Source organism: Adiantum capillus-veneris, chromosome 20, assembly GCF_014529385.1.
Source record: "Adiantum capillus-veneris isolate H3 chromosome 20, ASM1452938v2, whole genome shotgun sequence".
Taxonomy (NCBI): domain Eukaryota; kingdom Viridiplantae; phylum Streptophyta; class Polypodiopsida; order Polypodiales; family Pteridaceae; genus Adiantum; species Adiantum capillus-veneris.
In genome coordinates this window covers 96,333,681-96,354,365 of record NC_140950.1, presented here as the reverse complement: position 1 = coordinate 96,354,365, position 20,685 = coordinate 96,333,681, and the positions used below count along the sequence as shown (strand labels likewise).

General features: G+C 45.6%; 1 protein-coding gene across 7 annotated transcripts in view; it reads right to left on the bottom strand.

The window, feature by feature from the left end:
• LOC147432946 (WAT1-related protein At5g45370-like) overlaps nt 1-17,927 on the bottom strand; it is a 92,565-nt gene extending 74,638 nt beyond the window's left edge. For 2 of the 7 annotated variants that reach the window (XR_015185587.1, XM_086492693.1), the window contains exon 1: nt 17,520-17,919. Coding sequence is in view for 3 of the 7 variants with exons in the window: in XM_086492693.1 (XP_086348819.1) it covers nt 17,520-17,827 (308 nt within the window). In the remaining 4 variants the exon portion in view is untranslated. Of the gene's footprint in view, nt 1-17,519 lie in introns of all 7 variants that reach the window. The other 5 variants (XR_015185585.1, XR_015185586.1, XR_015185588.1 and 2 more) reach the window with 4 other exon arrangements.
• Nucleotides 17,928-20,685: the final 2,758 nt, after the last annotated feature.

Below are 20,685 nucleotides of genomic sequence, written 5' to 3'. Positions count from 1 at the left end.
ACATGGTGGTCTACTCTATTGTTACGCAGAGGAGCACCTACGATGTGGGTAATATTCAAGAAAATCTTCACGTCAACTTGGATATCATAAGAATACGAAGCAGATGTCATCACCGCTTGGCATCATTTGAGAATGACTAAGAAAGACATGTTGGATGACTACTATCAGAGGTTTTGGGATACTTTTTTGCCAGTGTCCTCGTTTGGAAGGTCACTTTGAGGGATCGGATTGAGCAGTTTGCCAAAAGAAACTCAACAATATTGTCAGCAACAGAAGTCTGATTCTATTCAGAGACTTATGGGACATGCCAAGCAAGGTTTTGGAATGCATGCCGGCTCATTGACTTATCGGCTAGTGTTAATCTCAACGGGGCAAGAGTCTTCAAGTGAAGAGAATGAACCAGGGGAACCAAATGCAAGTTCATCAAAGGATTTCGAAGAAGAAAGGGAATCAAATGATAGTGCATCCGAGGGTTTCGACGAAGCAAGGGATCAGCTGATGGTTCATCAGAGCATTCTAACAACTGAAATTGAGGACCCAATGGACAAGGGAGGCTAACGAGGCTACCAACAAGTCCCAAAGGCACAAGAGAAGAACATAAAGGGAATCAGCCAATAGATTAGAGGATTGCCAAGATCCAGATTGAAGTGCCAAGGACAAGGGAGGCCAGCAGGGCTACCAATGGGTCACAAAGCACATGAAAAAAAAAAAAAGAACAGAAAGGTAAGCTGGGTCCACCAGATAATTTGGCCAAGGATACATTTTGGCCCTCGATGCAAAGTGCATGGAGGAGGAGAACCTCGCACATTCTCTTCAAAGAGAGTTGTACCTTGAAGCTTTTGGAATAGCATTGTCTATGCCAAAAGTTACCGATCAACAGGTTGAATTTGGTGCGGTGCGGACTGCGCAAGAGGGGAGCACTCCACTCCTTTGTCACAGATTGCATGGATTGAATAAAGTTACTAATTTCTCTTTGAGATTTTAGGCATACTGACACGCTGACACTATTTTGCAGAATGACTTTATAAAATTGAACTATAGGCGTGTGCTCTTTCATGCTTGTATTGTTAGATGAAATGTCTACAGCATTTTGTCTGATAAATGATTTGAACTTAGTGCATATAGACATCTATTAGGAGAATCAGCGAGATCTTGATGTGACGGCTAAGTGAACCAGAAGTGAACGGGAACTGAATAAGATTCTAGTACATCAAGATGTCTATCTGGATGAGATGATTGGATACTGGTACAAGTGCATCAAGAGTTTTGAAAGGATGAGATGGCTCCACACTGATCTATGTAAGGTGCAACGGAAGTGAATGTTGATATTGCTAGGATGAGTGCTCCGAAACTGAGCTCAAGGGTTCCTTTTACTTACGGAAGGCAGAGCCTTCCGTTCCTTCGGAGAGAGAGTGCAATGATCACAAACAAAGTGAATGCTACTGTGAATGAAAGTGCTCAAACTGAGAGAGAGAGAGAGAGAGAGAGAGAGAGAGAGAGAGAGAGAAGACTACGACACCAAAAGGTTCTCAAACCCTCCTCCAAGGGCCTCCCTCTCTATGGCGAGAGAGGTCTATGCTATAGATTGCACAAATCTGGTACAATGGTCTAGATGCAATGGACTTGCCGACGATGTCAACGACAATGATAACAATGACGAGGATGGGCTGGATACTAAAAACGCTAGGGCTAAAAGGCTGAAATCTGGAAACCCTGATCTATTGTTGAATACTGACACTGTGTCGGCGAGGATGGTGATGATGACGACTCGACAACGATGCGCTGAACATGCAAATGCTGAAATCTGAAAACAGCAGGCTGAAACTGAAAACGTTGGCTGATCCGATGGTACGGCAAGGATCTGCTGCGGGTAGGTGAGATCTACGAAGCTAAGGTGTTAGTCTATAATGGCTAAGGGCTGAAAACTGAAAACGCTACCTGACCTGGCTAAAACTGGCGATGGAAAACTGCAAATGTTAGGTGGATCTGCTGGAGAAAACGCTGGGGCTGATCTGCAACAGAAAACGCTAGCAGGTCTTGCTAGCTGAAAACGCTAGGGCTCTCTATCGGCTCAGCAAGATGCACTGCAAGTTGTTGGAACTTGTTCTGCTCTTCTATTGGAAACTGAGCGCCCCACCTCTCCTTATATAGGAATCTCATGGGTCGAGCAAGCTCCCCTACAGTCCCACGACCCTGGAAACTGGCATAAATGAATAAAAAACTAAATAAATTCATGCAACTGAACTACCCCAAAATTGACCAGAATTTAAACATGCTGCTTAGACAATGCATATGCTCGGTGGTACTGGTTGTGTAATCAGAGGATATACAACTACTCTAGGTGCCTCGACATGCACGGCCTGCACACAGGCTCACAAAGGTGCAAGAACACTTCCTAGGCTAACCTGAAGCCTAGACCTGGATAGCTTGTCCACATGCACATAGGGTTAGATGTGCACGTGACAATCGAAGTGCATCAAGAGTTCTGGACGGAATGAGATGGCTAGATTGAATGATTGAAACACGGTGTTCAATGTGAACTAAGTGTGATTTTGTAAACTACATGCTATGTGGATGTAATGTCTTTAGGGGATGGTCATAGGCATTGAAATGTGAAAAGAAAGGATATGAATCTGATAGTAACAAGAGATCAAGACATCAGTGAAAAGATCAATGTTACATACTTGGGCACCCCAAGTCAGGAATCTAACACAACACACGAGAGAATCCCTTAAAATACTGCACAACTTTAAAATTAGAATCGACACGGCCGGCGTAGTTCCGTGCCCAAAGGTATTGGCCCCAAAATCTGGCACCCCTTTCAGTATTTACTTTTATATTAATGCTTGAGCAAAGTACAACACCCACGAGACCTCTGCACTCAGACTCTACGTCCAGATGCTCTGAAGAGCGAGGCCCCTTGGGCCTATGGGATGCCCCAAAGCCAATTGAAACTCAAAAGCACATTGTCCCAAAAGCAACTGGTCCCAAAAACTGCCAAAAGCAAATAGCGCAATTTGCGAAAATCCATACAGTCTGCCACATCATCGGTTGTCAATGCAGTTCGCGGAAATCCGTACAATCTGCCACGTCAGCCTGTCAGCACATATTCCAAAAATCCGTACTGTATGCAGCCACGTCAGCCCTCTCTGTCCAGGCAATACTACCACGTCATCATTTTGTGACAATCAACGCGGTTAGGATGTGAATGGTAAATAGGTTACAATGATCATGATTTGTATTTAAGACCCTCAACAAAAATGTGATTGGTCAATGACTGATGTCTTTGTAGAAGTGTTGGATTGGTGGAGTCTGGTGCGAGTACATAGAGTCAGTGTCTATGAAGAATGTTTCTCTCCTTTGACTGTTTTTGCAAGTGTAACTTAGGGCAATTACAATTCTTTCAAGAAGGGGGAATGTCACAAAGTGATGACGTGGCGCACCTAACTAGAAAGGAATGGTGGAGAGCACAAAAGAAACTAAACACAGAAGATGGCCGATGGGGCCTAAGGGGTTGGGGTTTTCAAAACCTAACCCCCTGCAATTTAAAGAACTTAAAGAGCACTGGTAGAGGGCCTAACCCTTTTTAAAAAACAAAAGCTTGACGTCCGAGTAGTTCCACAAAACATGTTGATTGATAACGTGGTAGGCTATACGAAAATTTGCATTGACTTGCTGACTGGCACAGCTGTATGGATTTTCACCTTTTACGCGGCTCGTTTTTGGCAGCTTTACGTGCACTTTTGTGAGCAAAAGCTTTTGGGGCTAAAGTGCTTTTGGATCACGTGCTTTTAGGGCTCTGCTTTTGGGTATCCCTTGTACTGTTTATAAGTGCCCTTGGGGTCACTTCTGGACGCAGAGTCGCAGAGAGTTTTGGTGGACCCTCAAGAGTTGTACTTTGCAAGCATAAAATAAAGAAATACCGAAAGGGGGCGCCAGTCTTTGGGGCCAGTGTGTCTTGGCTCGGAATTCAACCATGCCATGTCTGACTCTTCTTCTCTTTCTCTCTCTCGCTTTTCAAAACGTCGTCCCTCCCTTGCTGGTATAGTGTTTTAGAAAGCTGGTCTGCCTAGCCATTGGCAAGTTTTGCCGAACACCTAGTGCTCCAAGTTTTGGGCGTTTCAAAACGCAATAGCGAAAACAACAGCGTGGCACTGAATAGCAATAGAAGATCTCTTTGCCGTCTGCATTTTGAAATGCAATGGCGAGGATGCGACAAAATGCTATAGGAGAAACTGCCGGTCCTCTTCTTCTCTCTCTCTTCTTCGTCACGATCTGTAATGGGAGGGCACCACGTGCCAACGGAAAAGAACACACAAAAGAACAGACTCAACGGACTTTAGACGCTTCAAAACAACTGAACTAAAAGAGATGCATGACACACAAGACACACAGTGGCGAAGAGAGTATTGGCTCCAAACAATGGCGCCCCTTTTGGTATCTCTTTTTATTGCTTCAACTCAGTACAACACTTGTGGCTCTGCTTTGCATCTACATGCGGTAGAATGCCACAGAGAGAGCCCACGATTCATATTTAAAGGCACCTTGGCCATCAACAAGGTTTTAGTCTAAATGCTTCCGATCTTCAAAAGCTAACGCCCCATGGGCTTTACGTACGAACTACCATGTCATCACCCATCAGTGCAATTCGTGGAGGTGTGCATACAACCGTGCCACACCAAGGCCGATTGCGGAAATTTGTACTGTGGGCCACGTCAGCATCTCCTTTAATAATTGGGCCACTCGGCGAGGATCAGGAAGTTGGTGAGAATTGTCTTCTTCTACTTCTATTAGGGTCTAGGCCCCTTGGTCAAGATCTACAGGCTGGCTAGGGTTAGGCTCGGGGAGCCCTAACCCATTGTTGACACGTCAACAGTCTCCTCCCTCCTTGCGATCATTGAGCCAAAGGCTCTGATACCATGTCAAAGTCGACGATGTAGAAGTGTAGAGCAATGGGGAGAATACGAGAGAGAGAGAGAGAGAGAGAGAGAGAGAGAGAGAGAGAGAGAGAGAGAGAGAGAGAGCTGAACCAACCAACCTTGACAATGAATTGATGATTTACAATGGGGGCAAGGTGGTGCTTATATACTCACCTAAGTAAATACTAAATTGCCCTACCCAAGATTTTGACAAATAAGTTAAATAAATACCTAAAGCCAAAATAATTATTGGGATCACATTGGGTTGTTCATTTGAGATGCTATAGCACAATCTTCATTGGCCGAAGAGGATGATCTTCGATCGTTGCTGTACTTTCCTCACGTTCTTTCACTTCTTCCTCTGGTTGTTGCTTCACGAGAAGTGCTTTAGTCTTTTGCTTTTGGAAGCACTTATCCTCAGTGTGGTTGAATTTACCACAAAAGCTACATTTTGTACTCGACTGAGGTTTCATGGTGGATTGTGGCTTAATGTTGTTCTCTAGAGGGGGATGATTCTTATTGTAGCTTTTGTCTTTTTGCTCATACTTTTATCAACTAAGTACAAAGCACTATTAGTGATAGTCTCTCTTTTTTTAGTGAGGCATTTTTCTTCTTCAAGGGATGAAGCCTCCACTTTTTCAAGTTTTGGTGCTTCGAAGAAGTTTTGGTGCTGGGAAATTTGTGATGTTGTAGCCAGATTTGAGGATTCATTGAAATTAGATATTCTTTTGATTAGGATTGCTATTTTCAGATCATTCTCTTTTTGTTTACTGTGGTCAGCTAGCTCTGCTGTTAAGCTTTTGAAATTGTTAAAATATGTTGACATGCTAGTAAGCTTTTGAAATTGTTAGAACCTGTTGACATGCTAGTAAACTTTTGAAATTGTTAAATGTGTTGACATGCTAGTAAACTTTTGAAATTGTTAAAATGTGCTAACATGCTGGTGGAGTAATCCTTCTTTAGGCACAAAACTGGATGAATCTAAGAGATTTTACTCGGCCCCAAAAGTACTATCTAAGACATCGCAAGCTTCTTGAGCTGTTTCGCAATCCCCTGTGCGATGGAGACTCCAAGAGAATCACACCATTCGTAAACTTGGACTGCTAAGAATAGGAAGACCTGAAAGGTTGTCACATGAGGATCATGTTTGCCAAAGAATTCGTCGGGGTCCAATAAGACCTAGCTACTCAAGCAAACTCCCTGAGATCAAACCAAATGTCTACCACATCTCTGCGTCTGCCAAGATCAAACCTGTAGGTACAAACCACTACAATATGCTTAACTACATACAGAAGCGGAAGAGCTCATATACTCCCACTGTTGTAACTTGCTTCCTTAAAATTCTCAACAAAAACTGTCCTTTGTACTTGTGCTGAAGAGAACATACCCACAACTGAACTGTGCAATCAATATCCAATACACAACATGACTCCAATACTAAAAAAGAGAGTAAAGGAACCGGCTCGAGGAACAAAGAATGCTGGGGCTGATTTGTAACATCCCAAAAAGCTGGGCAGAAGACTGCAAGGGAAGTACCCACTATACTAGCCAGTCATGGCCAAATCTGCACCCCTCAAGAAGGGTTGCCCCCAAGGTTGGAGCGCTCCAAAGAGATGTATTGGAAGAGGCATCCAAATGTTTGTCAGGTGCAGCGGAAGAGAATAAGGATTTACTCGGATCTAGTACTGCGCACACAAACACAAGGAACACTTTACTTCACTTGAAAGACCTGAACTGAACTGAAAGAAAGAGACAAGAGAGAGAAAAGAGACGACACGGGGATGTCGGGTCCCAACCCTCAAGGGCCCCCTTGTTCTGTTGCCAGAGCAAGTACTTTCTTTATTCTTGCACAATGGTAATATAATGACCGGATGCTGAGATGTCGATGCTAAGGGGTACTAATGTTGTGGTACTTGATGACGACTATGTCGACGACGACAATGATGCTGACGACTATGAAGACAGTGTCAAGGTTGAAAACTGAAAACGCTAGATGCTCTGCTATGGATCTGCTACTGTGGCAGCATTGCGGGGCTGATCTACAACCGCCGTGTCGTGCAAGCGCTGAAATGCAAAAACGCTAGGCTGATCTGGTTGAATTCTGAAAACGCTGGCTGACCTGCTGAATTCTAAAAATGCTAGGCTGATTTGGGACTAGACGGAGAATCTCCCGAGGATCTGCAACCGGGTGGGAGCAGGTTCTTGCGAGGCGTGGGCTGAAAACTGAAAACGCTGAGCTGTCTACTGAAATCTGAAAACGCCAGGCTGATCTGGGTCTTCTTCTTCTTGAGAAAACGCTAAAGCTCCTACTGAGGTGCTGCCTGCTTGCTGGGTGCTTGCCTCCTTGTGTCCCTGATTCTTCTGCTTCTACTGAGTGCCCAATGGGTTTCATTTATAGAAATTATATGCTGGGTAGGGCAAGCTTCCCAACAAACTTACAAAAAAGAATTCCAAAAGCCACTTTTAATAAAATGACTTATAAGAGGTGTTTCACGTGGTAAAATGCCTGCATGTTGAAATGATTGTTATTGTGCAAGAGAGGGTATGCAAGTGTGACTGGCCTAGACGTGCACGTCCTACTAGAGGCTCACAAAGTGCCAAGCTCAGTCCTACGCTAGGCTATGACTGATTCTAAACCATGGCAGAAGCGTGTCCACGTGGCGCAAGTGAAGTGCGCACGTGACAATGTTGCTGACAGCGGGAGTAGGAACGAGATGTCCCCACCGACACTAGGTACAAACTTGTCATCCAAAGGATCTCAACAAATCTGTTGTCATCAAGAAAAAACCACCCGTTGAAGGTTGCAAACCTGTCCCATAACTGGTGCTGACAAGCTTACAAGAAGTCATAAACAGTCCCACAACTGGCATGAGAAACCTACCTCACACTGGCCGGGCACAACCACAAAACAACCCTCACTCACTCGCACCTGTTCCTCGGCGAAAGTGGGACCGACTGGACGAGTCCGAAAGGATGCCTAAACTTCGACAGTGTTGTCTACAGTTCAATTTTCCACAAGGCAAACAATGCTCAAGATGGCATTCTTCTAAGGTGAAAAGTTAGGGGTCGAGGTGTATCCAGTGGAGTTACAGCTGCTGGGGTGTCCATGGTAGCTTCTTCATCGACTTGGTCTTCCTACATATGTCCACTATGGGTTGCACAGAGGGTGTTGAAGTTATAGCATCTCAAGTAAATAGCCCAATGTGATCTTAGTATTTATTTTTGCCTTAGGTATTTATTTTACTTATTTGTCAAAATCTTGAGTATATAAGCACCACCTTGCCCCGATTGTAAATAATTGCCAAGGTTGGTTGGTTCAACGCTCTCTCTCTCTCTCTCTCTCTCTCTCTCTCTCTCTCTCTCTCTCTCTCTCTCTCTCTCTCTCTCTCTCTCTCTCTCTCTCTCTCTCTCTCTGCGCGCGCCACTGCTGCTGCTGTTTCACCCCCTGCGCGCGCCACTGCTGCTGCTGCTGAACCCGTTGTGGCTGACCTGTTGCGACTGCACGCTGCCAAGGCTGTAGCACTTGCCGCTGCCTCACTGTTGCAGCATTACCAAGTGCACCAGGCCCGCTACCCCCAATCTCTCACACACGGATACATACCCACACACACACTACACACATACACGCATACACACACGTACTCCCTCTCTTCCCCTTCTCCCCTCTTCTTCACAATATGAAGAGAGGGTAGTTACGAAGACAACCATGTCTTCCCCCATCATCAAGATGCCGGCATCGACAATGAAGACAACCTTCATGCTCACGAACAAGAGGCTTGCACAATTGGAGAAGGACATGAAAGAATGGCGGATGGAGAGAGAGATATGGGAGGAGGAGAAAGCCACCTTCATCAAGCTATGGAACGAAGAGAAGGAGGACATGAGAGCGGAAATCCAAAATCTCAAAGAGGAGAAGGAGAGAAGGGAACGGGAGAACGAGAAGGAGAGGGAGAGATGGAGGAAAGAGCAAGAAGAGATGAAGGCACAAATCGATCTCCTTCATGCTTCCATCACATCCCTCACCCCCGAGGAAGGAGAGATTAAAGAGGAGGCTAAGGAAGCCCTCAAGGAGGAGATCACCAAAGCCCTCACCGCAAGCATTGAGGACAAATTAGAGGCCACCAAAGAAGGATGGGTCGAAGTGGTCAAAAAGAACATCAAGAAGGTAGCAAGAGAGAAGCCCAAAAAGATGAGGTACTCATCGTACACACAACCATCGAGGAGGAGAAGATGCGACAAGCTCGCCGTCTCAATGTGCGAGTGACCGGCATCAAAGAAGAAGAAGGGTCTACACCCGAGAGCGATGGGAAAGCTTTATGCAAGAAAGTGGGATACAAGGAAGAAGAGATCCCTTTCTCCAAAGTTTGGAGAGCCGGCAAAGATCCAAAGAAGAGAGCTCTCATCCTCCAATTCGCCTCCGAGGAGTCTCGAACTTCTTTCCTCCGAAAGAGGGTCATCTTGAGAGGGCTAGAAGGCCCCCCGATTTATCTTGATGATGACCTCACAAAGATGCAACAAGATCACCGTCGCGCGTGCATGGCTAGAGTCCACCAAGCCCGCAAAGAAGGGAAGAAGGCAGTATATCGAGATGGTAGGGTTATCATTGATGGCAAGACCATCGCATAGGGACTCGCGGCCTATGGGACACACGAGGAGATTCATGTCACGGTTATGGAGACCTATGGACACACCCAGAGAGACTTGAGGAGGTGATGAGAGGTCGAGACATCATTCTACTTACAGAGACACACGAGAGCCCAGAGAGAGGGTTACCACGGATACATGGATTCCAGTGGGAGTCTCTACATCAGGGATGTATGCGCCAGCACACCACTCGCGGCTCAAGAGGAGTGGCCATACTCTTTAGACAGGGGCTTCACAGCAGACTACAGATTGTTGCCCGGGACCCACAAGCCCGCTACATGTGGATTCGCCTCGAGCTCTCACGAGACAGGATCGTCTACATTGCCCTTTGTTACTTTGCTCCCACAGGCTCCAGATTCGCCCCTATTGAGCAGGAGTCACCGTACGCATGCCTCACGGAGGAGATTATGGAGTACTCCACACTGGGTGAAGTCTTCCTTATGGGAGACTTCAATGCTCGTACGCGCAGTGAGCAGTGTGAGGCATATGACCACGAGGACCCAGAGGCACTACACACTCTAGATGAGGAGGCTACTATGAGAGATACAGCAGACAGAGCTCCAGTCACAGCCTACGGACGACATCTACTTCGACTTGGCTCCCAGCACCATCTCGTTATTTATAACGGGATGGTCCAGTGGCCCATCTCAGGGGGCCTGACTTGTATGCCACATGGAGTTGCAGAGGGAGGGGGGAGTACAATCGACTATATTCTGGGACCCAGGGAGGCTACACACCTTATCACATCCTTCACCAATCCACCCATACCCATCGGAGCCGACCACACATACCTCTCTTTCTCCATCACCGGAGATACCATCCCACACAGCTCCACAGCACACACTCCACACACCACCATCCATTTCACACATGAGCTAGCCTCTCTTTACTCGGCCGAGGTCGAGCATGGCCTATGCCTCCTCCACCCATCCACACCACTCTCAGTTCTTACATCACATATCTCTTCCGTTCTCCACACTTCAGCTATTAGCTCTTTTCCACACACCACTCACACAGGACGCACTCCCCCCCCCGGGACTATGCCTCAGAACCGCTGATATGATGATGAGTGCAGAGAGCTATACCGACGCCTCCGTGCACGGCGAGCCTTAGGAGAGATCACAGAGAGAGAGGCCAGACGGCATATGAAGACGCTGACACGCCAAAAGCGGCGAGCATTCGAAGAGGCACAGGAGCTTGAGCTATACCGCCTATTCATGAGCATGGATAGCGCGACGGCATGGCGCACCCTGCGCGAGCCACGTTCGACTACAGCTATTGAGGATCCACAAATATGGCATGATTATGCAGAGCGACTTTACGAGGTGCCAGGGCAGCCTCCTATCCCACAGCCACACGAGCCACGCCCCACGTGCTCCTCCTTCTTTACAGCAGAGATGGTAGAGAGGGCCATACGCCGCATGCAGCACAGACGATCAGCTGACCATACTGGATTACAGAGTGAGCACATCATTTATGCGGCCTCCACTATAGCCCCGTTGATTGCACATGTCTTCAACCGGGCTATAGGGGAGGGCTTCCCAGAGGAGTGGACACAGCACACCATAGTGCCTATCCATAAATCTGGCGACACCCTGGACCCAAGGAACTACAAGACTATCATGATTGGCCACACGATGGCCAAGCTATATGGAGTAGTACTTGAGGCACAGCTCAGCTGCTACGCAGAGATCGAGGGTTTACGAGCTCCAGGCCAGGCAGGTTTCAGACGAGCTTTCTCCACCACTGATCACATCTTCGTTCTGCGCTGCCTCATTGATGGGGCAAAGGCGCGGAAGAAGAGGTTTTACTGCTGCTTTGTGGATTTCCACAAGGCCTTTGACACAGTCCCACGCGAGAGAGACTCTTCCAGCGCCTTCACAGCATTGGGGTACCAACAGAGATGATTTGGGCCATATATGCTCTCTACGAGAAGGTGACGGGTTGAGTTCGTTGCCCAGGCGGTTTTTCAGAGACCATTGCTAGCACCATTGGTGTTAAGCAAGGATGCCCACTCTCCCCGACACTCTTTGGGCTCTACATCGACGAGATCTCCGACTACATACTGCGAGCAGGAGGAGAGGGGAGCGACTTGGCAGGTACTCCGGTCCACATCATGTTATATGCTAATGATATTGTGTTGATTTCAGAGTCACCCGAGGGCTTGCAACGCCATCTTGAGGCCTTGGACGAATTCAGCACACACAAGGGGTTGACTGTGAACCTTGGCAAAACCAAGGTTATGATCTTTCACACATCCAGTGCAGTGAGGAGCGCTGCCACCTTCACAGCAGCAGGAGGACAGGTTGATGTAGTCACCTCCTATGTCTACCTTGGCATCACATTCACCAGCCTACCAGGACCCTTCACTATGAGGCAGGCTGCTGCTGACAGGCTCACCCGAGAATATGCAGCTCTGGCCATGCTAGAGAGGAGATGCCACCAGGCACACTTTCAGGAACCCCGCACGAAGGGGTGGCTTTTCGACACCTTAGTCACCCCGGCCTTGATGTACTCGGCAGCAGTATGGGCACCAGGATTGACAGCTGACCAGTGGACACAGCTTGAGAGGCCACAGGTATGTATGATCTCACGCTTGCTCCGCAGCAAGAAGACAGTGCCACATGACATTATTAGAGCCGAGCTCGCCACACCACCTATGGTGGTAGAGGCACTATTCCAAACAGTCTGCTTCATCCAGAGGATGAGAGAGCTACCTCCTGACAGACTTACTCGTAGAGCATTTGAGGCAGCTATACAGCTATCAGAGAGTGGGCATGAGAGAGCATGGTACTCACAGGTCAGAGCATGGTTTGAGGGACACGGTCTTGACATGGAGAGCCTACCACCATTCCAGTACGACCCCCACTCACCATATGTTCACCTCTCTCGCAGTGAGAGGAACTTGGTATTGAGACAGGATCTGTGGCAGCTATACACTAGGAGAGTCTGGGAGTCACCTGGCTTGGGGACGAGGATGTCAGATTACAGAGACCAGTTTCTCACCATATTGTCTGGGGGGGTTCATACAGAGACCACGCTACATGGACACATATATGCCACATAGCTCACGGGTGGCGATTGGTCAGCTGAGAGTGGCTTCACGCAGGTTAGAGATTGAGATCGGGAGACATACTGGTGTTCCCAGGGAGGAGCGAGTCTGCAGAGCCTGTACAGAGGAGGTGGAGAGTGAGGAGCACTTTGTATGTAGATGCAGAGCATACACTGAGATCAGAGGCAGGTATGAGGCCTTATTCAGAGGACAGCCCACTCTCCGAGAGATCATGGACTCTCGAGATCAGAGACAGCTCGGACGGTTCTTACTAGAGATACAGAGCCATCGGGATACTACTACAGCCACACACAGCTACACAGACAGAGGGGAGACAATCGCAGCTCACAGACTTCTTTCAGAGGATTGCCGCCCCTCCCTCACCAGACACTCAAAGGGGAGTGACACTCCCACAGGCGGAGGTGAGCCGAGCTAGACGACGACCACGAGTCACAGGCTACAGGGGCGCGAGCTCCCACCACCGACAGATCGAGGAGATCCGAGCCCGGGAGCGCCGTGCCACTGAGGAGCGAGTGGCCCGAATGAGGGCCGACCCGACAGCTTTCATCCGGGTAGCCTTGGCACCAGACCCGCCCATGTACCACATCTTACATCCCCCCATTAGTACAGGATGGAGCTAGATAGCTTGATGCATTCTCATGATTGTACTACCTTGAGCATATAGACATGCATATACCCCTAGAGATAGAGCTCCATCCCTCCTCAGATACCCCACTGCCTACATTCAGTTCAGTTTTGTATCAGTTTTGTTTCATTTGTCTTTCCGATAGACGGATGACATACACACCATGTACATTTGATTTGTCTCATAGGCCGATTTCGGCCTGACATAGACGTTAAAAATCTCTCTCTCTCTCTCTCTCTCTCTCTCTCTCTCTCTCTCTCTCTCTCTCTCTCTCTCTCTCTCTCTCTCTCTCTCTCTCTCTCTCTCTCTCCTTCCTTTGGTCTCTATGATCGCTCGGATGATTCGGGCTAAAGCCTCAGTGCCGCATGAGATTATCCGAGCCGAGCCCGCCGCCCCCCCCCCCCCCGGCCCGTGGCTAAGGCATTGAATGGATCAGTATCCTTTATACACAGTTTATAGAACCACCCAAAGACAGATATGCTCGGCTTGCCCTAGAGTCATCTCAACAACTAACGCTACAAGGTAATACAGCATGTTGGTATGGACATATGATAGCATGGTTTCAGTCACATGGTTTCAGCTTGGATAGATTGCCTCCGTTTCAATACTCCCTGGATGCACCCTTCATGTCTTTCACACGGACAGAGATCACCACACTCATATGCCAGGATCTGATTTAGCTAGATACCAAGAGCACATGGATACAGCCGACACAGGAGTTGGGCACGAAGATGGCCTTCTACAGAGAGCATCTTCTCCAACTCACGGAGGACGGTTTTGTGACTAGGCTTGCATACATGGATACGCACTTATCTCATGGGATACGATGCGCTATTGGGCAGATACGCACATCCTCACATCAGCTCCAGATCGAGACCAACCGATTTCGAGGGGTACTAACACGGGCCAAGATATGTCGCTTAGAGCCAGAGACAAAGCTGCACTACACGTCATTGCTCGGAGTACTATGAGATGCGAGGCCGCTTCAACTATCTGTTCAGAGAGGGTTTTGGACTATTCTCTAGAATCATGAGATACGAGGATTAGAGTTGTCTCGGATTGTTCCTACTAGAGTTGTGCAGACTTAGGAAGAGCTTACTGAGGACATCAGGGGAGAGACAGTCTCAGAGACAGATCACAGATTTCTTTACTCCAGCCAAGGGAGAGCCAGAGGAGCAGTTATCACAGCAGATCTCAAAGCCCACCCACACTAGAGGTACGTTGATTGATCAAGCCATTGAGCTAGGCAAATCCAGACACCCACGACCTCGAGGGGTCTCCCACCATTGACGAAGGCTACACTAGAAGATCCAGATCACTCTAGCTCGACATGCAAGATGCCCAACCAGAGTACCGACCATGGAGGATGTTGATGAGATTCGACAGCGACCGATGAGAGATTTCGTTTGAACCCCCCCCCCCCCCCCCTCCCTTCCCTCCCTCCCTATATCTTGTTTCAGCTCCGGATCAGCTTCAGATTCATTTCCTTAGTGTTTTAGTGTTTTTTAGTCTTAGTTCTTTGTACTTTCCGTACTCATACATGGTATCAGATTCACCAATTGTAACTTTCTGGTCTCATAGGTCATTTTGGCCTTTCAAAGACGTTAATATAACATTTCATTTCATTTCTCTCTCTCTCTCTCTCTCTCTCTCTCTCTCTCTCTCTCTCTCTCTCTCTCTCTCTCTCTCTCTCTCTCTCTCTCTCTCTCTCTCTCTCTCTCTCTCTCTCTCTCTCTCTCTCTCTCGCGTATTCTTCCCATTGCTCTGCGCTTCCGCATCATTGACTTTGACAGATTGGGCATTCTAAATGCTACAAAAATAATAGGATTTCTAGGCCTATGAATGTTTGATGTCATTTTTATCTACCCATTGAATCTCAAATTGAAAAGCTTTGTACATGTTGTATTCACTTGTATTGAGAACCATCCAAAGGTGTATCCATAGAGAATCTTGAATGATGTATCCTTACCAATAGTAAGCCATGTACAACTCCTTGAAAATGAGAGTGAAGGGGGGATTGATCAAAAGCATTCACATACTCTATGCTAAAAATTCCAAAGTCTAGTTAATATTTAGGTGTGCTCAAATCCATAAGCATTAAATAAGCCATGAGGTTTTACCTATGCTTATAGGCTTTTTACTATTAGCCTTAATCGTACATAATTTGCACCCATCTAGCTTAAATCACTCAACTTACCCTTAGATTTCTATTGGATAGTTACACCTCTTGATTTCCATTCGAGCAGCATACTAAACTATCTCCTAATTGGTCCTTTGATATAGGACAAGACCGTCCACTAGAAGCCCCTAATAAGGGTCATTTCTCTCTTTGTAGTGTGGTTACATATTAATAGACAAAATCCACTTTACTTGGCCGTGTAACCTTTCCCGCTTTATAGGAGTGTGTGATTTTCAATAATCTTGTGTTAAGTTAATAATACCCAATTATGGCATAGCTACATGATCTCAGCCTATCTGTATGCTTTTGATTTATGGGATTTAGGCCCCTCTACTGGTGCTCATAAGTTGGTCAGGCTAGGTTTTTTTAAAACCCTAACCCCCTTCTGCTAGGCCCCTCGGCCACATCTTCACGTTCTTCTGGTTAGAGTCAGTTTTTTCTCCCGTCAACTATGCGGCATACGCGGGCGGGTATGGAAGCCTGCCACAAGCCCGGTTCAGACCCCCTGAAGATTCCATACCTGGGATACCATACGGAACCCTAAAAAACACTAGAGAGTAGCACAAAAACCACAGAATGCAAGTTTAAAACACTAGAAAGCATTGGAGCAACACAAAACCACAGAATACATTAAAACTTTAAAGTTCAAAAACGCCCAAATTTTGGCCGAATATTAATTTCGTTGCCCCACGTACGGAAAGGCAATCATACGTCAATCGGGCTCGTACGCGTCCGGAAGCATGGTTGGCCAATCAGGCCATGAGAAAAAAACTATGGTTAGAGTTTTTAACTTTACCCTCTAGTCCTCTCGGCCAGTCCTTCAGGTTGGTCATGCCACGTCAAAAACTTGAGATGTATTAGACTCACCATCCCAACCAACAAGTAAAACAACTTTTGGATCACCTTGGATCTGAGATCAAAATCCCTTTAGCAAAGACCGTAGCCTTCTCCTCCTCTTCTCTTAGATATTGCATGAACACGAGCTCCTCCAACTCGATTCCTTTTCTTAGTGAATCTATGGCTCGATCCCCATGCTTCTATGCCTCACCCCCGGCAAAGTCTCCACTGATGCTTGGCGCCTCCAACTGATGCTAGAGAGGAAGTGTAGGTACTTTCTAGAAGAGGGAGTCCCCCATTAATAGAGGGGTGCCTCCCTTTTCCCGCCTGAAGTAAGGACCGATGGAGGAAAAGAGAAAAGCGATGAAGTGAGAGAAAGACAGATCCGCAAATGTAGAGAAAGGGTGGTCTGATTTTTAGCACCCAACTTCTAGGAGAGACTCTTGCTTTGTTAAAAACAAAAATAGGGACTGCTACTTTTTCGTTAAACCTGCAAATTCACTTTGAAAGTTTAAGGTTCAATGCTCATGGGATGCACCAACACTCAAATGCTATGCAACACTTAGTCCTCTAAGCAAAAAGCAACTCGCTTTTCCCAACAAACAAGCACTTTTCTGAAAAGCAACTTGCTTTTTCAGAAAGCAATAGTCTTCTCAAAAAACTGGCAGGTTGCTGTTCCTAGAGCAACTTGCTTTTTCAAAAAGCAATCTTCCTCTTGCAAAGCTACGGAGAACCCCACTTCATCCATGCAATTGCTCCTTGTGCCCAACACTTCGTCTAGATCTACCTAGGCCTTGACAAAATCCCATCTCACCGCTCTCGTCAAGCACTCTGTGACGCCCTAGTTACACTCCGAATTCGGCTTTCACTCGCCGAACCTATGGAACAAATACTTAGGGATATACTTACCGATGCTCTATGTCACCCATTCTGTGATGCATCAGAAATGGCCGTTTTGGATGGACAGATACCCCTCCTCAATGCAAAAAGACTTCTTGCTGTACGAGAATGCAAGGAGAGGTCTCTACATGCACTTATAATAGATATACATACACAATCCCAAATGGTCATCCTTGTAGAATAAGAGTGCAAGCAGCCCACAAGGAAGATGAACAGAGTTATAACTTGGCACTTGCACCAAAATTGACTGACAGAAAAATACAATCTCAAGTGTGCTTTCTAGACAAAATGACGAGCTTGTATGCCTTCAATCCACAAGGCTACATGAACCAAGAAGCATACCTTTCTACGAGGTATGCGGAGGGAGCCAATATGGCAAGCGCAATGAGGTCACGAAAGGCACAGAAAACGAGCTGATTGACACCATCGGAGAGTGCCACTTTGCTGATGACATGGTACACACCATAATTGAACTGCACAAGCGCAAGTGCCAAATGCGCTTTCACAGCATCGGGCACAGCCATGGTGATATTGCACGAGGGATTCAGGCAGCATAAATGGCGCATTCTCAGCATGCAGACTTCCTGCATTGAGCGCACTCTGTCCTTTCTATTAAGATCCCCCCATTGCGCTCCCAGGCTTTCATGCATGAAAAATGGCGCACCTATTTCATGAGCTTTTGTGCCGGAGGCAAACCATACTCCGCTAGGTACGATTGCGTTTTGGACAAATTCTCACCACCACATTGTGGCGTACCTAAAATTTTGGACAAATTCTCACCACAACATTATGAGGCACCCCGAACCTAGCTAGGTAAGATTGGGGTCAGTCCTCCCCTTTAAGTGCCACGGGGTTCCAACCATGGGATCAATGGTCCCAAGTGAAAGATCTATCTGGACCATCGATCTACTGAAATTAAACTCGGAATCCCGAGTTTAGATTTTTCAAAACTAACATCGAAATCTCGAGTTTAGTTTTTATTGGTCACGGGGGCCCTAATCTCGGCATGCTCTTGCTTCCCCAGCCAAGATTTGAACCCTCACCACTAGCTTGAGAGTATGGAGCCTTAACCATCACGTCCGCGTGCGCTTTCTTGAAATAGATGTATTTTTTCATAAACTTAAACTTAAAACAAAAGATCTTGACATAAAAACTAAACTCGAAAAACTAGTTTTTACGCATCGACGGCCAAGATCTGCAAGCGCCCTTGATTTTGCACAAGAGCCATTGATCCCATAGTTGGGACCTCGTGGCACTTAAAGTTGAGGCCGGTCTTGCCCTTAGCTAGGTATGCGGTGCCTCTCGAGCAAAAGCTCATGATGTTATGCATTGAACGAAAAACATTGAAAAAGACTCTGTTTTTCTATATGAGAAATTTTTTAAATCTTCTTGTGCCTCTCTCATGCAGTCGTTGACAATGTCTCTCTCTTTCTCCGCTGCCAACGTGTCTCTAGATTCCCCATCATGCCGTGTAGTCTCTCCTAAAGAAGAAGAGAGTTAGGCAAATTTTACTATTTGTTTCTAGGCCTATACTTATTCAACTTGCTTTTTGGCCTTCAGAAGGCCATAGGAGAATGGGTGGAAAATCGGTGCACTTTCTAGATCGTTGATTAAGAATCACGGATTGGCGATACATGTCAGGTGATCTTGTTTTATATCATGTATATGGGTATTTCCATCATTGTAACTTGGTTCCTTGTTTTAATGCTCAATTGACTTCCTTGTTTTATAAAGGTTATATTTTGTTTTATAATGTAAATGAGTCTTCCCATCATTGTAATTTGGTCCCTTTATTTAATGCCCACTTTATCTTTAAAAAATCTTTGTTTAGTTTATAAGTTTTATAAAGGTTATATTTTTCTTTTATAATATAAGTGTCTCTTTTCATCATTGTAATTTGGTACCTTTATTTAATGCTCACTTGACTTTTTTGTTTGCCTTTCTAATAGAAGCCTTGCAGTTGAGTTGGGTTAGGCATACTTTCGAGTTGGGTTAGGCATACTTTCATTGTTTTCAGTGATGATTGAGACTTACATTAAATGTTATTTCAATTTTGAAATAGTATATGGATCTTTTTATTTCAATTTCATTTCATATCCTGACATATCTTTACTTTTCTTGCATTCTATTGTTTTAGAATATTAAAGTGAAACTTCACTTAGAACTCTAGTAAATCCTATGGACACACACACACACATATATATATTAATGAGTTTTTTAAATTTCACATTTCATTTCACACCCTCACATGGCTTGACTACATTCTATAACTTAATTCTAGTCAATATTCAAGAAAGTCTCTTTTATTAAGCGGCTGTTGATTGAGTTTCCTCCCCACCACAAAGAAGCAAATTGGAAATATTAGCATAAATTTGAAATTTGCAGTATTTTTGAACTATTTTCTCACATATTTTACCAGTTTTTCTTCCCTTTACCATGGTTTGCAACCAGTTAGTCTCCATCTTCAATCGGTTCAAGGCTAAGGTGAGGCAATTCTTTCTTGAACACTGATTCTACTTAAACTCAACCTAATGATTTTATCACGTTCTAATTGTTTTGGATTTTTGGATTTTAATGCGTGCATATGGGAGTGCCCTCTCTCTCTCTCTCTCTCTCTCTCTCTCTCTCTCTCTCTCTCCCGCCGAAAATCTTTACCTTGTTTAAATGTGAATTTCTAAGCTTTGTAAGTAACTTTTTCATTAAAATTGATAATTACTTATTTCTATTTTTTGTTTCTTGATTGTTAGGGTGAAGTTTGTGCACTTTTAATCATAAATAACAATTAATAGCTTAAATTTTCTAAATCTATCATTTACATTAAGGACTATGTAAAAGGTTTCTTTTAAACACACCCCCCCCCCCCCCCCCCTCTCTCTCTCTCTCTCTCTCTCTCTCGGAGATCATTATGAGCTTTTACTTTTTTGAAATAGAATTTTAACTCTCATGACCCCTCAATAGTCACTTTTTGGCCTTTTGAAGCCCTTGTGAAGACTTCACCTTGGATGCAATTGTGGGACCATTAGAGTATAGGCATGGCCCCCCTCCTATGGACCTTAGCGGCGAGAAAGGTCGCTCAGTGACCTTTCCCGTAATCTATCCTCCCAAGCCAACTCTTGACCTCTGGCATCGCCCAGATTATAAGGAAAGGTCACTGAGGGACCTTTTTCTACCCCTTCTTTTACGAGTATTAGGTCACACACAATCTTTCTCATCTTCTTTTACTTTGTTTATTTTTCAATTTCTTACGATGCTTCAAGTGTTTTTTCAACCATTATTTTATGCTTTTGAAACATGTTGTTATTGAATAAGGTGAAGAGTCACAAAAGCCTCTTGAGTTCAAGGAGGGACAAAAGTTTACGAAGTAGGTTTCAATGAGTGACTACTTGCTATGTTTTCATATAAAATTGTATTGTCTAAATACACACATAATCACAAATGTCCTATATGTTATGATAGACCCACTTAAACAACAAGGTGAAAAGATCACATCCACATTCTAAAACAAAAT